The 17,047-nt window shown below is 45.4% G+C and overlaps 1 protein-coding gene across 1 annotated transcript; it reads left to right on the forward strand.

Annotated features, from left to right (window-relative positions):
• The first annotated feature begins 3,293 nt into the window (after positions 1-3,293).
• On the forward strand, positions 3,294-17,047 carry LOC118097858 (potassium channel, subfamily K, member 16-like). Its single transcript, XM_035141133.2, has 6 exons — positions 3,294-3,320; positions 7,165-7,365; positions 9,908-10,028; positions 13,663-13,826; positions 15,362-15,524; positions 16,881-17,047. Exons 2-6 carry the CDS (start codon positions 7,171-7,173, stop codon positions 17,045-17,047), a joined length of 810 nt encoding a protein of 269 aa, XP_034997024.1. The 5' UTR covers positions 3,294-3,320; positions 7,165-7,170.

Raw genomic sequence — 17,047 nt, forward strand, 5'->3', positions numbered from 1 at the left:
GAATCTATTGCTCTGTGTCCGCTTCTCTGGAGCAGCAGAAAACAATCTTTCTCCCTCCTCTATATGACATCCTTTTATATATTTGAACATGGTTATCATATCATATCACCCCTTAACCTTCTCTTCTCCAGGCTAAACATACCCAGCTCCCTAAGCCGTTCCTCATAAAGCATCGTTTCCAGGCCTTTGACCATTTTGGTTGCCCTCTTCTGGACAAGTTCCAGCTTGTCAGTATCCTTCTTGAACTGTGGTGCCCAGAACTGGACACAGTACTCCAGGTGAGGTCTGACCAGAGCCGAATACAGTGGTACTATTACTTCCCTTGATCTAGAATGATGCTATACTCCTATTGATGCAGCCCAGAATTGCATTGGCTTTTTTAGCTGCTGCATCACACTGCTGACTCATGTCAAGTTTGTGGTCTACCAAGACTCCTAGATCCTTTTCACAGGTACTGCTCTCAAGCCAAGTGTCACCCATCCTGTATTTGTGCCTTTCAAATTTTTTTTGCCCTGTTAAAATTTATCTTGCTTGCTTTGGCCCAGTTGTCTAATCTGTTAAGGTCATTTTGAAGTGTGATCATGTCCTCCCAATTTGGTGTCATCTGCAAACTTGCTCAGGGTGCCCTCAAGCCCATCATCCAAGTCATTGGTAAAGATGTTGAATAAGACTGGGCCCAAGACAGAACCCTGTGGCACCCCACTAGTCACTACTCTCCAGGATGAAGAGGAGCCATTGATGAGCACCCTTTGGGTTCGGTCAGCCAGCCAGTTACAAATCCACTGAATGGTAGCATTGTCTAGCCTGCATTTTACCAGCTTCTTTACAAGAATATCATGGGGCACCTTGTCAAAGGCCTTGCTGAAATCAAGATAGGCTACATCCACAGCGTTCCCTTCATCTACCAGGCTTGTAATTCTGTCAAAAAATGAGATCAGATTAGTCTGACATGACTTATTTTTCAGAAACCCATGCTGACTTTTAGTGATCACAGCGTTTCTTTCTAGGTGCTCACAGACCGTTTGCTTAATGATCTGCTCTAGAATATGATTTATGAAGAACTCAAAAAACTACTAAAACATACATTCAGAAAAACCCCCAGAAATATTCTTATTAAACATACCAGAAGATATTAAAACAACAAAAAGAACACTGTTAATGTGTGGATTAGTAGCAGTAAGAGTCCTAGTGGCTAGAAATTGGAAATTGGAAAAAAATTACCCATCACAGCGTTCCTTTCTAGGTGCTCACAGACTGTTTGCTTAATGATCTGCTCTAGAATCCTTCCTGGTATTGATGTCAGGCTGACTGGGCAGTAATTGTTTGGGTCCTCCCTTCCCCCCTTTTAGAATAAAGGTAAAGGTAAAGGTGCCTCTGACCATCAGGTCCAGTCGTGTCCGACTCTGGGGTTGCGGCGCTCATCTCGCTCTATAGGCCGAGGGAGCCGGTGTTTGTCCGCAGACAGCTTCCGGGTCATGTGGCCAGCATGACAAAGCTGCTTCTGGCGAACCAGAGCAGCGCACGGAAATGCCGTTTACCTTCCCGCTATTTATCTACTTGCACTTTGATGTGCTTTCAAACTGCTAGTTGGGCAGGAGCTGGGACCGAGCAACGGAAGCTCACCCCGTTGCAGGGATTCCAACCGCCGACCTTCTGATCAGCAAGCCCTAGGCTCAGTGGTTTAACCCACATCGCCACCTGGGTCCCTTTTTGAATATAGGGACAACATTTGCCCTCCTCCAGTCTGCTGGGACTTCGCCTGTTCTCCAGGAATTCTCAAAGATAACTGCCAGTGGTTCTGAAATCACCTCTGCCAGTTGTTTTAATACTCTTGGATTTAGTTCATCTGGCCCTGGAGACTTGAATACATCTAGCCAAGTATTCTTGTACTACCTCCTTACTTCTGGGCTGTGTTTCCTCTGCTGAATCATCTGCTCCATATTCTTCAGGTCGGGCATTGTTTTCTTTTTTGGAGAAGACTGAGGCAAAGAAGGCATTGAGGAGTTCTGCCCTTTCTCTGTTCCCTGTTCGCCTTTCACTATCTTCTCTTCTAAGTGACCCCACTGTTTCCTTGTTCTTCCTTTCGCTACGGACATACCCATAAAAGCCCTTTTTGTTGCTTTTAACCTCTCTAGCAAGCCTGAGTTCATTCTGTGCTTTAGCTTTTCTGACTTTGTCTCTGCACATGCTGGCTATTTGTTTGAATTCCTCTCTGGTGGTTTCCCTCCATGAAGATCATGATGGTTATTTGATTATTAATGTAAACCTCCAAAATGTATTTTGTATAGCTAGGTTTTTTACCTCTAGCTTCAGTAGTTTTGTTTTATTTTATTTTATTTTATTATTTTATTGCTATGGCTAGTGATTGATGCAAATAAAGATTCTTCTGATCTGGGGCAGATGAGAGCCAGAGCCCAAGGAAGTCTGGAGGGCCACATTTGCCAAGCAATCCAATGCACATTTACTTTGGGTGTAAACAAAGAGGGCTTCCTTCTGAGTGAATATTAATAGGATTCTGCTATGAAATTCTGTTTTTCAGATCTCCTTGCGGGGCTTCTGGAAGGTGTACACCAAAATTGTAGCTCTGCCAGAAGCAAACTACAATTCCCAGGACCCCTTGGGGGAAGCAGTGTGTTTTAAATATATGGCATGGATGCAGCCTCGCAACTAGGGACCCAGCAGCTGGAGTGGGGAACCTTGAGATCAATCAGGTCACCACCACACCTTGTTTCATTCTGCTAAGGTGCTGCAAGGTTCCTTGTTGTCTTCCCTGGAAACAGAATGGGGAAGCAAGCCATCTTGGGGTGTTGATGATGTTCTTAAGAGTACAGCACAGCAATTTTTTTGAATTAGTGGGGCTAGACAGCTGAAAATAATATGCTGATATATTTTAGATGGGGCAACCCTTGGGTTTCAGATACTTACATGGGTGAAAGGTAAAGGGACCCATGACCATTAGGTCCAGTCGTGACCGACTCTGGGGTTGCAGTGCTCATCTCGCATTATTGGCCGAGGGAACTGGCGTACAGCTTCCGGGTCATGTGGCCAGCATGACAAAGCCGCTTCTGGCAAACCAAAGCCGCACACGGAAACGCCATTTACCTTCCCGTTGTAGTGGTACCTATTTATCTACTTGCACTTTGACGAGCTTTCGAACTGCTAGGTTGGCAGTAGCTGGGGCCGAGCAACGGGAGCTCACCCCGTCGCAAGGATTCGAACTACTGACCTTCTGATCAGCAAGCCCTAGGCTCAGTGGTTTAACCCACAGACGAATCTAAAAAGCCCAGGACACAAATTTTCACAGCCCTCTAGCGGCTAGGGTGGCTCATTTGCCAGGAACAATGTATTTAGCATAATCTTAAACCAAAGGGGCACATTGGTTGCCAGATGTGATTCCCCCCCCCAGCTCTTCTACCACACTACATATTTTGGGACTTCTTGCTGATTCCGCATGGGTTGAGGCACAGAGCCTGATGAGCAAAAGGTAGAGGCAATGGCAAAACTGAAGCAAAGCTGTGTCCTTCACACAGGGTTTTAGCAAACCCTTTTGGGTGTGGATTTCTCTGTATGCATCCCTCCTCTCATTCGTGAGGAGGAAAGCAACACAATGGCCACACGTCCCAAAGAAGAGAGCTCAGCTTCTTGTAGTTAGGGTCTCTTACATCCTGCTTTACTCAAGAGATGAGGAAGGGTTGCAGTTCAGTGGCAGGGCACATGCTTTAAATGCTAAATGTTCCAGACTAAAAACCATGGAGAGCTTCTGCCAGCCAGTGTAGGTGATGCTCAGATGAGCCAAAGATCTGACTTGATTTAAGTCAGCTGTTTACTATGGTATGCCAGCTGGCGGCATTTAGGACAGGCGTCCCAACTTATAGGGGCAGAAGGGTCTTCAGCCCCCTCCATATTTGCTGGGCAGGGGGCTGGGCACCCTCTATGTTGAGCGTGGTTCAATGGCTGGCTCCTCCTGAACATAAAGATGACTCTCATATCTCCTTTTGTTCAGAATAAAAACACCCAGTTCCTTCAACCGTTCCTCATCAGGCTTGGCTTCTAGACTCTTGATCTCTTGATACATTTATTACTTCCCATGATCTGGACACTATGCTTCTGTTGATGTAGCCTAGGGCCACGTTGGAGAATAGATGACAAGGCGGAAACTGTCATACTTTAAGAAATAGACTTTATGGAGCTATTTACACCTTCAGTCTGCGTGGAAGGAGTCCAGATCTTACGGCATGGTCAGTACAAGAGGTAGCAGTGGAGGCATCCTTCTGCCTCTCTCTCCACGATGGATCTCTCCTTCCCCCCTCCTTCTTCCTCCCAGAAACCCCTTGTCCTTCCCAAGAGCATGTTCCCTGGCAAACTCCCAAATCCCCAGTGTTTGTTCACACCTAGGGGCTCGGTCCCAGCTCCTGCCGACCTAGCTGTCAAATTGCAAGTAGATAAATAAGAAGTGCTCCATCGGGAAGGTAAGTGGCATTTCCATGCACTGCTCTGGTTTTGCAGGAAGCGGCTTAGTCATGCTGGCCACATGAGCCGGAAAAACTGCCCGCAGACAAACGTCAACTCCCTTGGCCAGTAAAGATGAGAGCCACATCCCCAGAATCATCCGCAACTGGACTTAACAGTCAGGGGTCCTGTACCTTTAGGGGCAAGAGGGAAGTTCCCTTGCATTGATCTATAGTAGCTGTACGTCAGCCAGGTTGATTTGCATAAGTCAGCCCAGGAATTCCCTGTCTGGAACAGCTCTGCAGTTTATGTTTTAATCCATATCCCAATTAATCAAAATCCTAGCATTTATTCATTCTGAGGGTTTAAGAACAGCATTAGCTTTGCTGCTGCACCACACTATTGACTCATGCTCAGCCTGTGGCCCACCAAAACCAAGAGATCTTTTTCACATGTACTGCTAGTAAGCCAGGTGTCCTCCATATTTGTGCATCTTGTTCTTCCTTCCTAAGTGCAGAACCTAAGATTTGTTCCTATTGAAATTCATTTTGTTAGCTTGGGCTCAATGCAGGGTTGCAAAAAAGAGGACACATATGTTGACTTCTGCTTTTAATTATGGATCTCTATGGCGACATTGCTCATGAAATAGAGGACGTGTCCTGGAAAAAGAGGACAAATGGCAACCCTAAATTCTGATTCTTTCTGCTGCGGCATTAGCTACCCCTCCCAGTTTGGTGCCATCTGCAAATCTGATGAGCATTCCCATTGCTCGACGTAACAATAGTTCAAACAAAATTTCTAAAATATTGTGGCCTGATCTTCCTACCAGCCTTTCAGACCTGGAGGCTATCAGCAGCCCAGCAGGTACAGAGGGGGGTGACCTCACAGAGGACCAGGTAAGCAAAAGAGGGTAATATACCCATGACCTCATAGAGCCCATGAGGGGGGTTAAGCTGCTCCTCCCAAATAGCTACCCAGTGAAAGGGAACCACTGAGACTCTCCAATCAGATCCCGGGGAGTTAATGAAGTGGATAATTTAAGAATTGGACTCGAAGGACCCTGTCAGGGTGAGTGAGGAGCCAAGCAAAGACCTCTCCCCTCCTTTCAATTCCCTCCTCCAAATGACCCCTGGGCTGGTTATGGATGTGTGAAAACACACTAGCTCCACCATGACAAAACCTCCTGGGTTTTTCCCTCCATGTTTCCCAATGAACTGTATTTCTTAAGAAACAAAACAAGACCCGGAAAAGGAAAATGCTTTTTGACATGCAGTGTCCTAACACGCCGACCGACTTTCCCGAGATGTCATTGAAACAGTGTTTCTTTTTTCACAGTCAATATAATCTTTTATTTTATACACCTATATGACATGAAGCACATTTTTCAAAATATTCATTTTTCCAGCAACATATTCACATATGGTTTTGTCCTCTGAGAGCTTCCTTGCAATGTCATTTTCTAGAAAAAATTTTACCCGCGTAAAAGGCAAAGTAAAGGGGGGAGGGAGGAAAAAACCAAAAGTGCATGCTTTACAGAGTTGTTATTGTAGAAGGGAGCCTCGTTTTTATTTTCCCTATTCATCAGTATCCGTCTTTTTGCCATGGTAAGGGCATGGAGAGTCAACTCATATTGTCCTTTTGTGAGCTTCCATGTCAAAAGGATATTTTGTACTTTAAATGTAAGATTATTGCGTACAGTTTTCATAGCTGCCAAGTCTCCCGCTGAAAAATGTGGGATCAGCAGTGGCGCGGCACCGGAAGTCGCTTCTACGCATGTCCAGACATGCGTAGAAGCAACATCCGGTGCTGCGCTACCCATATTTGGGCACCGGAAATCGGGCGGCGCCAGGACCCAAAATGGAGCCTCCCTGGCAGGTAGGAAATCCGGGGGATTTACGGGATTTTTCAGCGGGAAACGGTTTAATATACGGTGGTTTCCGGTGAAAAATGGGAGACTTGGCAGCCATGACAGTTCTGCTGGTAGTTTCTGTTACCTTCTGTCAAAAATCTTTCAATATAGGACAATGAAAAAAACATCTCCAACAATTAGATACATTAGATCAGTGTTTCCCAACCTTGTGCCTCCAGATGTTTTGGGACTACAACTCCCATCATCCCTAGCTAGCAAGACCAGTGGTCAGGAATGATGGGAATTGTAGTCCGAAAACAGCTGGAGGCACAAGGTTGGGAAACACTGCCTTAGATAGCCGTTTTTTAAACAAACGTAATGGGGTTCAGTATATTCAAAATATCTTTTGTTGTATGAACCTCAATTCAAGGTCCAGAGAACCCCTGTTAAAGCACTTTAAAGAGTTTCCCACTGTGAGCTCAGGTTTCTGATTTCTATATTTTGTTGATGTTTAATGATGCCAATTTATACAAATCTCATGGTATTAATATCACACTGTTGTCTCATGTTCAGCTTGTGGTCCACCAAGACCTCTGGATCCTTTTCACTTGTACTGCTAGTAAGCCATGTGTGAACATCTTCTGTTTGTGCATCTGGTTCTTCCTGCCTAAGTGCAGGATCTTGCATTTGTCCCTATTGAAATTCATTTGGTAAGCTGGGGCCCAGCTATGGAGAGTGCCCAGCTATGGAGCTGTACTGGGTCAAGACAAATGACCCAGAGTCTGGGTTAAGACAAATAAGGACTTGCTTATTAAACTATATTCGCTCTTGTGTCTGCTTCTTCCTTGGCTCTCATTCCCACACAGAACAACATGCATATGAGCAGGGCACAGGGCACCCTACTGCTGGCTGGCCTCATAACTTACTCGGTGATGGGTGCCTTCGTCTTTGAGCTTCTGGAGAATGATAACTACAAAAGACAAGAAGAAAAAATTTATCGCCTTAAAGAAGATTTTTTTTTGAACTACACCTCTCTCAGCCCTGAAGAGGTGGAGGTATTCATAGAGGTAAGTCATTACTTCAGCAAGACTAAAAGGGATGACCGTGGAATGACACCAGAGGTTAAGAGGTCAGAAAGTATATATATGGGGGGATACAGTTTAGGAGGTGGGAATCGAGGTGGGGACAGAATCAGTGGCCAGCATGAGCCATAAGGACTCAGCCTTCCTTCCATGTGTGAAATGTTATCCCCATGGAGGATTAGGCAAATTGATGGAGGATAAGACAATGAATGGCTACTAGCCATTAGGGCTGTGTTCTGCCAACACTGTTGGAGGCAGCAAGGGCTTATGCACACTGAGCTTTCCTCCCCTCTTTCCAGGCAGGGCCCATGATTGAAAGCTCCGTGTCTGAGCACCATTTCGTTGCTCTGGGGCTTTCCTCATGAAAACCAGCTTGTTAACAGCAATCCATTGCAAACCCAAATTGACGTTTGCTCCGATTCATCTACAAAGAACAGGTTTTTGTTAGTATTTGTACTGTATTTGTTGGGAAATGTATTTTGCAAATAATATAAATTAGGGAAAGAGAACATACGTCATGTAGCAGCTGCAAAAGAGGTGACTCTATCCAAGGTCACAGAAAAGCTGAATCATTGCCATGGAAAACCCAAATTTATGTTTTCTCCAATTCAGCTATAAAGAGTGGGTTGTTGTTAATATTTGTACAGTCGAGCCTTGGTTATCGTACTTAATCTGTTCCCGTAGTCCATTCGACTCCTGAAATGGTTCAAAAACCGATTGGCTGCAGACGTTCAGCTTATAAAAAAACATTCGCAAACCGAAACACTCACTTCTGGCTTTGCGGCATTCGGGAGCCAAAATGTCTGAGTACCAAGTTGTCCGAGAACCAAGGTACGATTGTACTATATTTGTTGGGAAACGTATTTTGCAAGGAATATATCAGAGAAAGGAGAACATACGTCATATAGCAGTTGCAAAACAGGTGACTCCATTCAAGGTCACAGAAAAGCTGAATTATTTTCTGGTTAACTGCTTTGAAAAGTGTGTGTTTGTGCCTTAGAACAGAGGGTGGGAGATGGAGTTGTCTCACCTTTGTTTTGTTGACTGAGCATATGGAAGAGTGAATACTCTAAGCAGACTCTGTCCAAAAGAATTTATGAAGACAGGCAAGCCAAGGGGTAATGATTTATGCATTGCTACGAAAGTGTATGTTTTTGGAGCAAGAAGACCAAACCCTCTCTTGGGTTCAAGGGAGAGAAACATTAGTATTGAACTTGATATATAATCAATAGCACTGTTGCCATCAGTGCTATTTTTCTAGGAAAAGAGGTTCTGGGGGTTCCTGGAACTCACCATGAACACCTCCCTCCTCCTATAATGGCAAAGGAGCCTACTTGAGAGGTGACGGAACTGAGTTCCAGAGAGTTCTGGCTGAAAGAATGCCCTAGCTGGGATCCTGACAAGTCAAGACTTGTCTTCAAGTCTCGTGTAAAGAGCAGGGCCGTCTTAAGCAAATCCAGCGCCGTGGTGCAAAGGTCCCTCAGGCGCCCCCTCACTTTCCTCTCTCGCCCTGGCTCAGGGTCCCCAGCGCCACCAACCCAGGCTTCCTGCCACCCCTCACCTGCTGTGCGGTGTCCCGCTGCCAGCCCAGGTCACGCCACTGATCCCTCTCCACCCCAGGCACGGGCAGTTCCCCAGCACCCGCCACCTCCCCAGCCCGGAGGCCGCATGGCCCAGCGGCCACCATCTGCACCAGAGGAAACAAGCGTGAGCGGTGAATTCTGGGTCCCACATGTTCCCCGGCCGGATGACCGGTCCACCGCTGCCTCCGCCTGCGCTCTCTTGCTGCGCTCACAGCGGCCCGAGGACCAGGAGGTGGTTGCCACGCCGTCACCTGTGCCCCAGGAGTGGTGGTGGTGGGGCGGCGGGCACCAGATGTGGAGGAGGCCCCTCGGGAGGCACTCCCGGCACCGCCACTCCCGCAGATGTCAGTGGCTCAGTGGGCAGCGGCTGAGGGGATTCCTGCGGGCCGAAAGAGAGGAGGCGGCGGTGGAGCCATAGGGCTCAGACACCAGCTGTCTGGTGGGCGCAGCAGCGCCCCTGGTGGCAAGGCGCCCTGGCGCCTTGCGCCACCCAGGCCGGGCCTAGAGACGGCCCTGGTAAGGAGTCTACTTTATCACTAAGCTTTGAGGGTGAAACCGCTGCATCACTCAAACATAGATCACAGTTTTCACTAGGAAACAACTCAAACATAGATCACAGTTTTCACTAGGAAAGCTTTGTGCAAACCACAACAAGCACCCCTTGGAGTGCGGTCCTTTGCCTGGAAAGAGTGGAGGAAGAGTTAAGTGTGTATAAGCCCTATGCCTATCAGTTTCTGGGGGTGACAAGTGAGGGGAGGGCTGTTGTGCTCAAGTCTTGTTTGTGGGCTTCCCATAAGCATTGGACTGGCCACTGGGGGAAGAACAAGATGGACTGATCCAGAAGAACTTCCCTTCTGAATGCATTGTGATTTGGTTAGCGGTATCTGGTAATAATCAGAGGAGGGGCTATTCTTATTGTTGGAATATTGAATATTCAATTGCAGGAAGTGGTAAGATATGTTCGGATGGGAATAGCTCCAGAAGGAACCCACAATCCTGAAAAACAGAGCAGCTGGGATTTCACTAATTCTTTCTTCTTCGTGGGCACTGTGTTAGCCACAGTAGGTAATGTCTTTTGGTTCTGGCTTCTCCCCGAATATAATATGCAGAGCATTCAACTGCTCCCGCTTAGATAAATTGTGTTAAGCTGCAGGCTTTGCTTTTGATCTTTCATCACCCTTCACATCTCATCTTTGCCTTCCCCTTTCTGGCCAAATGAATAGTTCATTTATTATATGTCCAATGAGAACATTCCCTGAATAGTTATTTATTCCCCACCCTTCCGGGGCCAACCCATTATTAAAACTACCCTTTCAAAAGCAGTTGGGCTAGGAAACAAGTTCAAATCCCACCTGGTGCAACTGACCCCATGCCAGTCTCTCAATGCAAATCCGTCCCTCTTAGCACAATCCTTTGCATTCAGTGGGACGTGCTTCCCAATAAATTTGCATAGGATTTCAACTTCTTTCTAGTAATCTACACAATACATCACCTTGCCTACAAAGGTCCGTATAGTTAAAGCTATGGTTTTCCCAGTTGTGATGTATGGAAGTGAGAGCTGGACCATAAAGAAGGCTGATCGCTGAAGAATTGATGCTTTTGAATTATGGTGCTGGAGGAGACTCTTGAGAGTCCCATGGACTGCAAGAAGATCAAACCTATCCATTCTTAAGGAAATCAGCCCTGAGTGCTCACTGGAAGGACAGATCCTGAAGCTGAGGCTCCAATACTTTGGCCTCTTCATGAGAAGAGAAGACTCCCTGGAAAAGACCCTGATGTTGGGAAAGATTGAGGGCACTAGGAGAAGGGTACGACAGAGGACGAGATGGTTGGACAGTCTTCTCGAACCTACGAACATGAGCATCAATTCTTCGACGATCAGCTTTCTTTATGTTCCAGCTCTCACTTCCATACATCACTACTGGGAAAACCATAGCTTTAACAATACAGACCTTTGTTGGCAAGGTGATTCTCTGCTTTTTAAGATGCTGTCTAGGTTTGTCATTGCTTTTCTCCCAAGACAAAGGCGTCTTTTAATTTTGTGACCTCTGTCACCATCTGCAGTGATCATGGAACCCAAGAAAGTAAAATCTCTCACTGCCTCCATTTCTTCCCCTTCTGTTTGCCAGGAGGTGATGGGACCAGCGGCCATGATCTTAGTTTTTTTGATGTGGAGCTTCAGACCATATTTTGCGCTCTCCTCTTTCACCCTCATTAAAAAGCTTTTAATTCCTCCTCACTTTCTGCCATCAAGGTTGTGTCATCTGCATATCTGAGGTTGTTGATATTTCTTCCGGCAATCTTAATTCCGGCTTGGGATTCATCTAGTCCAGCCTTTCGCATGATGAATTCTGCATATAAGTTAAATAAGCAGGGAGACAATATACAACCTTGTCGTACTCCTTTCCCAATTTTCAACCAATCAGTTGTTCCATATCCAGTTCTTACTGTAGCTTCTTGTCCCACATAGAGATTTCTCAGGAGACAGATGAGGTGATCAGGCACTCCCATTTCTTTAAGAACTTGCCATAGTTTGCTGTGGTCCACACAGTTAAATGCTTTTGCGTAGTCAATGAAGCAGAAGTAGATGTTTTTCTGGAACTCTCTAGCTTTCTCCATAATCCAGCGTATGTTTGCAATTTGGTCTCTTGTTCCTCTGCCCTTTCGAAATCCAGCTTGCACTTCTGGGAGTTCTCGGTCCACATACTGCTTAAGCCTGCCTTGTAGAATTTGAAACATAACCTTGGCAGCGTGTGAAATGAGCGCAATTGTGCGGTAGTTGGAGCATTCTTTGGCACTGCCCTTCTTTAGGATTAGGATGTAGACTGATCTTCTCCAATCCTCTGGCCATTGCTGAGTTTTCCAAACTTGCCGGCATATTGGGTGTAGCACCTTAACAGCATCATCTTTTAAAATTTTAAATAGTTTAGTTGGAATCTCATCACTTCCACTGGCCTTGTTATTAGCAGTGCTTTCTAAGGCTCCAGGATGCCTGGCTCAAGGTCAGCAACCACACCACCTGGAGTGTATGAGTCCTCCATATCTTTCTGGTTGTCAGGGGACCTCCAGGGGTCAGCAGAGAGCCCGGCTGGAAAGTGCCAGGGCTCTCGGACGTTCCCCACTCAGAGAGTGGTGCTGAGCTTGAGGAGTTGGAGGAGGTGGTCGGGGATGCTGTCTGACCAGAGTGCTGTGGAATGGGAGGTGTCAGTGGCCAGGGAGGCTGGGCAGCAGTTGAGTAGTTCAGGTGGGGAGGGGACAACCATTCCCCCTTCTCCCCAGCAGGGGGGAGAAGCGACGGGAAGAGAGGAGGTGCCTTAGGGCGCCAAGACTACTCCGCTGGAGGCAATCCCGAAAACAGACACTTCCAGATTCTGACTGGGACTGAACGGTCATGGCCTTTTTAGCTCTGCCTTGTACATATGTATATAATAAAACTCAGTAAAAACCAGCCACCGAGTTTGGAGCCTCTTACTCGTGTGAAGCACCCAGGGATCCTGACCCTGGTATAATTCCTCTGTGTATTCTTGCCTCCTCTTCTTGATGTGCTAGGGATAAACTAATCCGTACTTCAAGTGCAGGCCATAAAGCACTTCTGAGACACAAGAAAAAGGTGTATCTGTTTCTCAGCCTTTGAACTTGAGGTATCCCAGGAGACTTCATTTCTTGGCTCTGTCCACTTGCTAATTTGGATCAGTAGATACTATTGCTTTTCTAATTGGTTCTCTGGTTATTCCTGGTGCTTGGCAAAATCTTCATAGGCTCTCAGCTGAAAACAACTCGGTCTGATCCTTACAGATGCATGGAGCATGCTGCTTATTTATTGAAACTTCAACATACAATGCAATAAAAACCAAACTGATATAAAGTAAAAGAAAACACACAGAGATAGATAGATAGATAGATAGATAGATAGATAGATAGATATAGATAGATAGAGATAGATAACAAATAAATAGAGGAAGGAAGGAAGGTGGGAATAAGGGAGAGAAGATTCAAAGCCCTCTATCAGAGGTAGATCTTAACCTTTATCCATCCCAGCTCTCACCTGGTCAGGTCACACTGGAGTGGAAAGAAATCAAATTCTTAGAGCATTCTTAAAGTCTTTAGGGACTTGGGAATTGCAACTGATTTTAGCCATGATGGTGATGGAGGAACTCCGTTCTCTCCTCACTGCAGATGCCCTAAAGACTTACCTTCAGGGCTATTATGGGGTAAAGGTAAAGGGTAAAGGGACCCCTGACCATTAGGTCCAGTCGTGACCGACTCTGGGGTTGCGCGCTCATCTCGCATTATTGGCCGAGGGAGCCGGCGTATAGCTTCCAGGTCATGTGGCCAGCATGACAAAGCCGCTTCTGGCAAACCAGAGCAGCACATGGAAACACCGTTTACCTTCCCGCTGTAGCGGTTCCTATTTATCTACTTGCATTTTTGACATGCTTTCGAACTGCTAGGTTGGCAGGAACCTGGGCACAATGGTGGTTCCTCTATCTAAGACGCTCCTTGCATGCCCAATTTCATCACCAAAGACATATCATCAAATACATTTCTAAATTTATCCCAAAACAAATAAGTATTTTGTAATTCATTTTTTTAATCCAATAACTGCGTCACAAATTTTGAAGAACTGAAACATCTGCAGGTAACTGGCAAATCGACAGTTGCTGACGTCCTTTGCAACTCTTTCTTAATCTTTCAACAGGCTATGGAAACCTCTGTCCCCAGACGAAAGAAGGTCAGCTCTTTTGTGTTATTTATGCTCTCTTTGGAATCCCCTTCAACCTTATCTGCTTGAACTATATTGGCTTTTTAATCTCAGGACTCTTCGAAAGCTGTGCTGAGAAAGCGTTTGGGAAAGAAAACAAGGTACTGTAATTCAGTTACTTTATCTGGAGATGATTTCTGATCTTACCAGTCACAAGACTGAGGCCGACATAGACTGCTGCTGCACTCAGGTCCTGTTTGCAGGATTCCTGTGGGCATCTGGTCAGCTTTCATGAGAACAGGATCCTCGACTAGATGGGCCCTTGCCTGATCCAGAAGGGCTCCTCTTCTATCTATTATATTGCATATACATATGCATATATGATTGGCTGCCTCTATAAGAGGAGGAAGACAAGAATAAATTAGACATGTTCATCATCATGCCTTCTAATTAAGTGCGGAAGATAAACTCGAGCTCTGCCTTCAAATAGGAATGAGAGATACTGCCCAACTTATTTCTTTCAAGAAGCACATATTTTTGGAACACAGCTGTTTGCCTTTAGTGAAAATGGCTCTGGGATAAATTTGCAAAATATATCTTCTCAAATTCATGGAATTTATTGTTCTTAATTCTCCAAAATGTTAGTGGGTGCGAGGGTGTATGCAACAACGTACAAGTGAACAAAAACTGAATCGTCACCATTTTTTTTCAATGTTTAGAAAATCAAGTTTGCCAAGCTAACACGGGATTACGACAGACCAATGCTTTTAGATACTTGCCTGTTTCTAAAACGAAGGTTTCTTACTTGCTTACAGCTTGTCTGGAGGAGGCAAAAACAAGCAAAGCAGACACCATCCCCTCTCCTGGAGCCTCATACCTAGAATCATAGAATCATAGAATAGAATCATAGAATCATAGAGTTGGAAGAGACCACAAGGGCCATCCAGTCCAACCCCCTGCCAAGCAGGAAACACCATCAAAGCATTCCTGACAGATGGCTGTCAAGCCTCTGCTTAAAGACCTCCAAAGAAGGAGACTCCACCACACTCCTTGGTAGCAAATTCCACTGCCGAACAGCTCTTACTGTCAGGAAGTTCTTCCTAATGTTTAGGTGGAATCTTCTTTCTTGAAGTTTGAATCTATTGCTCCGTGTCCGCTTCTCTGGAGCAGCAGAAAACAACCTTTCTCCCTCCTCCATATGACATCCTTTCATATATTTGAACATGGCTATCATATCACCCCTTAACCTTCTCTTCTCCAGGCTAAACATACCCAGCTCCCTAAGCCGTTCCTCATAAGGCATCGTTTCCAGGCCTTTGACCATTTTGGTTGCCCTCTTCTGGACACGTTCCAGCTTGTCAGTATCCTTCTTGAACTGTGGTGCCCAGAACTGGACACAGTACTCCAGGTGAGGTCTGACCAGAGCAGAATACAGTGGTACTATTACTTCCCTAGATCTAGATGCTATACTCCTATTGATGCAGCCCATGACAAACTTAGTTGGTCTCTAAGGTGCTCCTGGAAGGATTTTTTAATTTTTGTTTTGACTACGTCAGACCAACACGGCTACCTACCTGTAACTGTTATTTATCTGTTAATGTAGTCTAAAATCCCTGTGCATGGCTGGAAGCCAAGAAAACTGAGCTCTATTGCATCAAACCTGCCTTTTTTTCTTTTCCTTTTCTTTATCTTTCAGAAAACAGCAAAATACATTTTCTTGTTCGTGGCTATGGGAGTTATAATGTTTCTTGTTTTGCCAGCATTCCTCTTTCAACATGCGGAGGGCTGGAGTTATCATGAAGCTATCTATTTTACATTTATTACACTCAGCACCATTGGTTTTGGAGACTATCTAGTAGGTAAGGCTTTCAAAATACTTTGATATTGTGGGCTTAACTGGTTGTACAGATAAAGCTAGGTCATTTGTGGCCTCAAGGTACTGGTGGCAATCTGTTCTACCGAAGAAGATGAAAGCTCAGTTCAGGTTTCATACACATGATGACTTGCAATGATTATAATTTGGAACCCAAACCATATTTTAAGTTTCTCAAGTACAGACCCTCCAAGTATCCCTATTTTCCAGGAACAGTTCCGGATTTACAGAAGCCTTCCCAAAGAGTACTCATTAATGGTTCCTCAACATCCTAGAAAAAAAGTGACAAGTAGGGTGCCACTGGTTCTGTTCTGGGCCTGTTGTTCTTCAACATTTTTATACAGTAAATGCTTCGTTGAATGAATTGAGAGGATGGTTCTCAAATGTACAGATGGCACCAAACTCGGAGGGGTATCTAATGCCACAGAAGATGGAATCACAATTCATAATGACCTTAACAGAGTGGAGAACTGGACACAAGCTAACAAAATGTATTTCAATAGGGACAAATGTCAGGTTCTGCACTTTGTCAGGAAGAACCAGCTGCACAAATATAGGATGGGGGACACCTGGCGTACTAGCAGCACATGTGAAAAGGATCTAGGGGTCTTGGTGGACCACAATCTTAACATGTGTCAACCGTGTGGTGCAGCAGCTTGGGGGGGGGGAGCTAACACTATTCTCGGCTGCATCAATAGAAGTCTAGTGTCCAGATAAAAAGAAGTAATACTGTAGTACCACTCTATTCTGCCTTGGTCAGACCACACCTAGAATACTGTGTCCAGTTTTGGGCACCACAGTTTAAGAAGGCTGTTGACAAGTTGGAACATGTGCAGAGAAGGGCGGCCAAGATTATCAAGGGTCTGGAAACCAAGCCTTATGAGGAATGGTTGAAGGAGCTGGGAATGTTTAGCCTGGAAAAGAAGGGACTGAGTGGAGATATGATAGCCATCTTCAAATATATTAAGGGCTGTCACATGGAAGAGGGAGCATGCTTGTTCTCTCCTGCTCTTGAAGGTAGGACTCAAACCAATGGCTTCAAGTTACAAGAAACGAGCTTCTGACTAAACATTCATTAAAAAATTCTGACAGTAAGAGCGGTTTGGCAGTGCAATAGACTCCCATGAGAGGTGGTGGACTCTCTTTCCTTGGGGTATTTTAAGCAGAGGTTGGATGGCCATCAGTCATGGCCATCTGTGTTTGTCTTCCCACAATTCAGTGTTAGAAATGTGTTTTAAATATATAGTGTGAACGTGAGCTAACAAAGTTTAGAAAAACTGATTTGGCTGGTCCTTTAAATCACCTCCTCACACATTCTTGTTGCTTTTGTCTGTGTCTCCAGGGAGGAACCCTAACAGGGGTTATTTTAAGGGATACCGGATGCTCACAGCCTTTTTTATGGTCCTTGGTCTGGCCTGGATAGCTGTGCTGTTTGAACTGGTATCATCATTACTGGCACCTGAGGAGCCACAAGCAAGCTCAGGAAAAGACAATAGACAGCAAAAATAA

This window comes from Zootoca vivipara, chromosome 1 (assembly GCF_965207765.1).
Source record: "Zootoca vivipara chromosome 1, rZooViv2.hap1.1, whole genome shotgun sequence".
Taxonomy (NCBI): domain Eukaryota; kingdom Metazoa; phylum Chordata; class Lepidosauria; order Squamata; family Lacertidae; genus Zootoca; species Zootoca vivipara.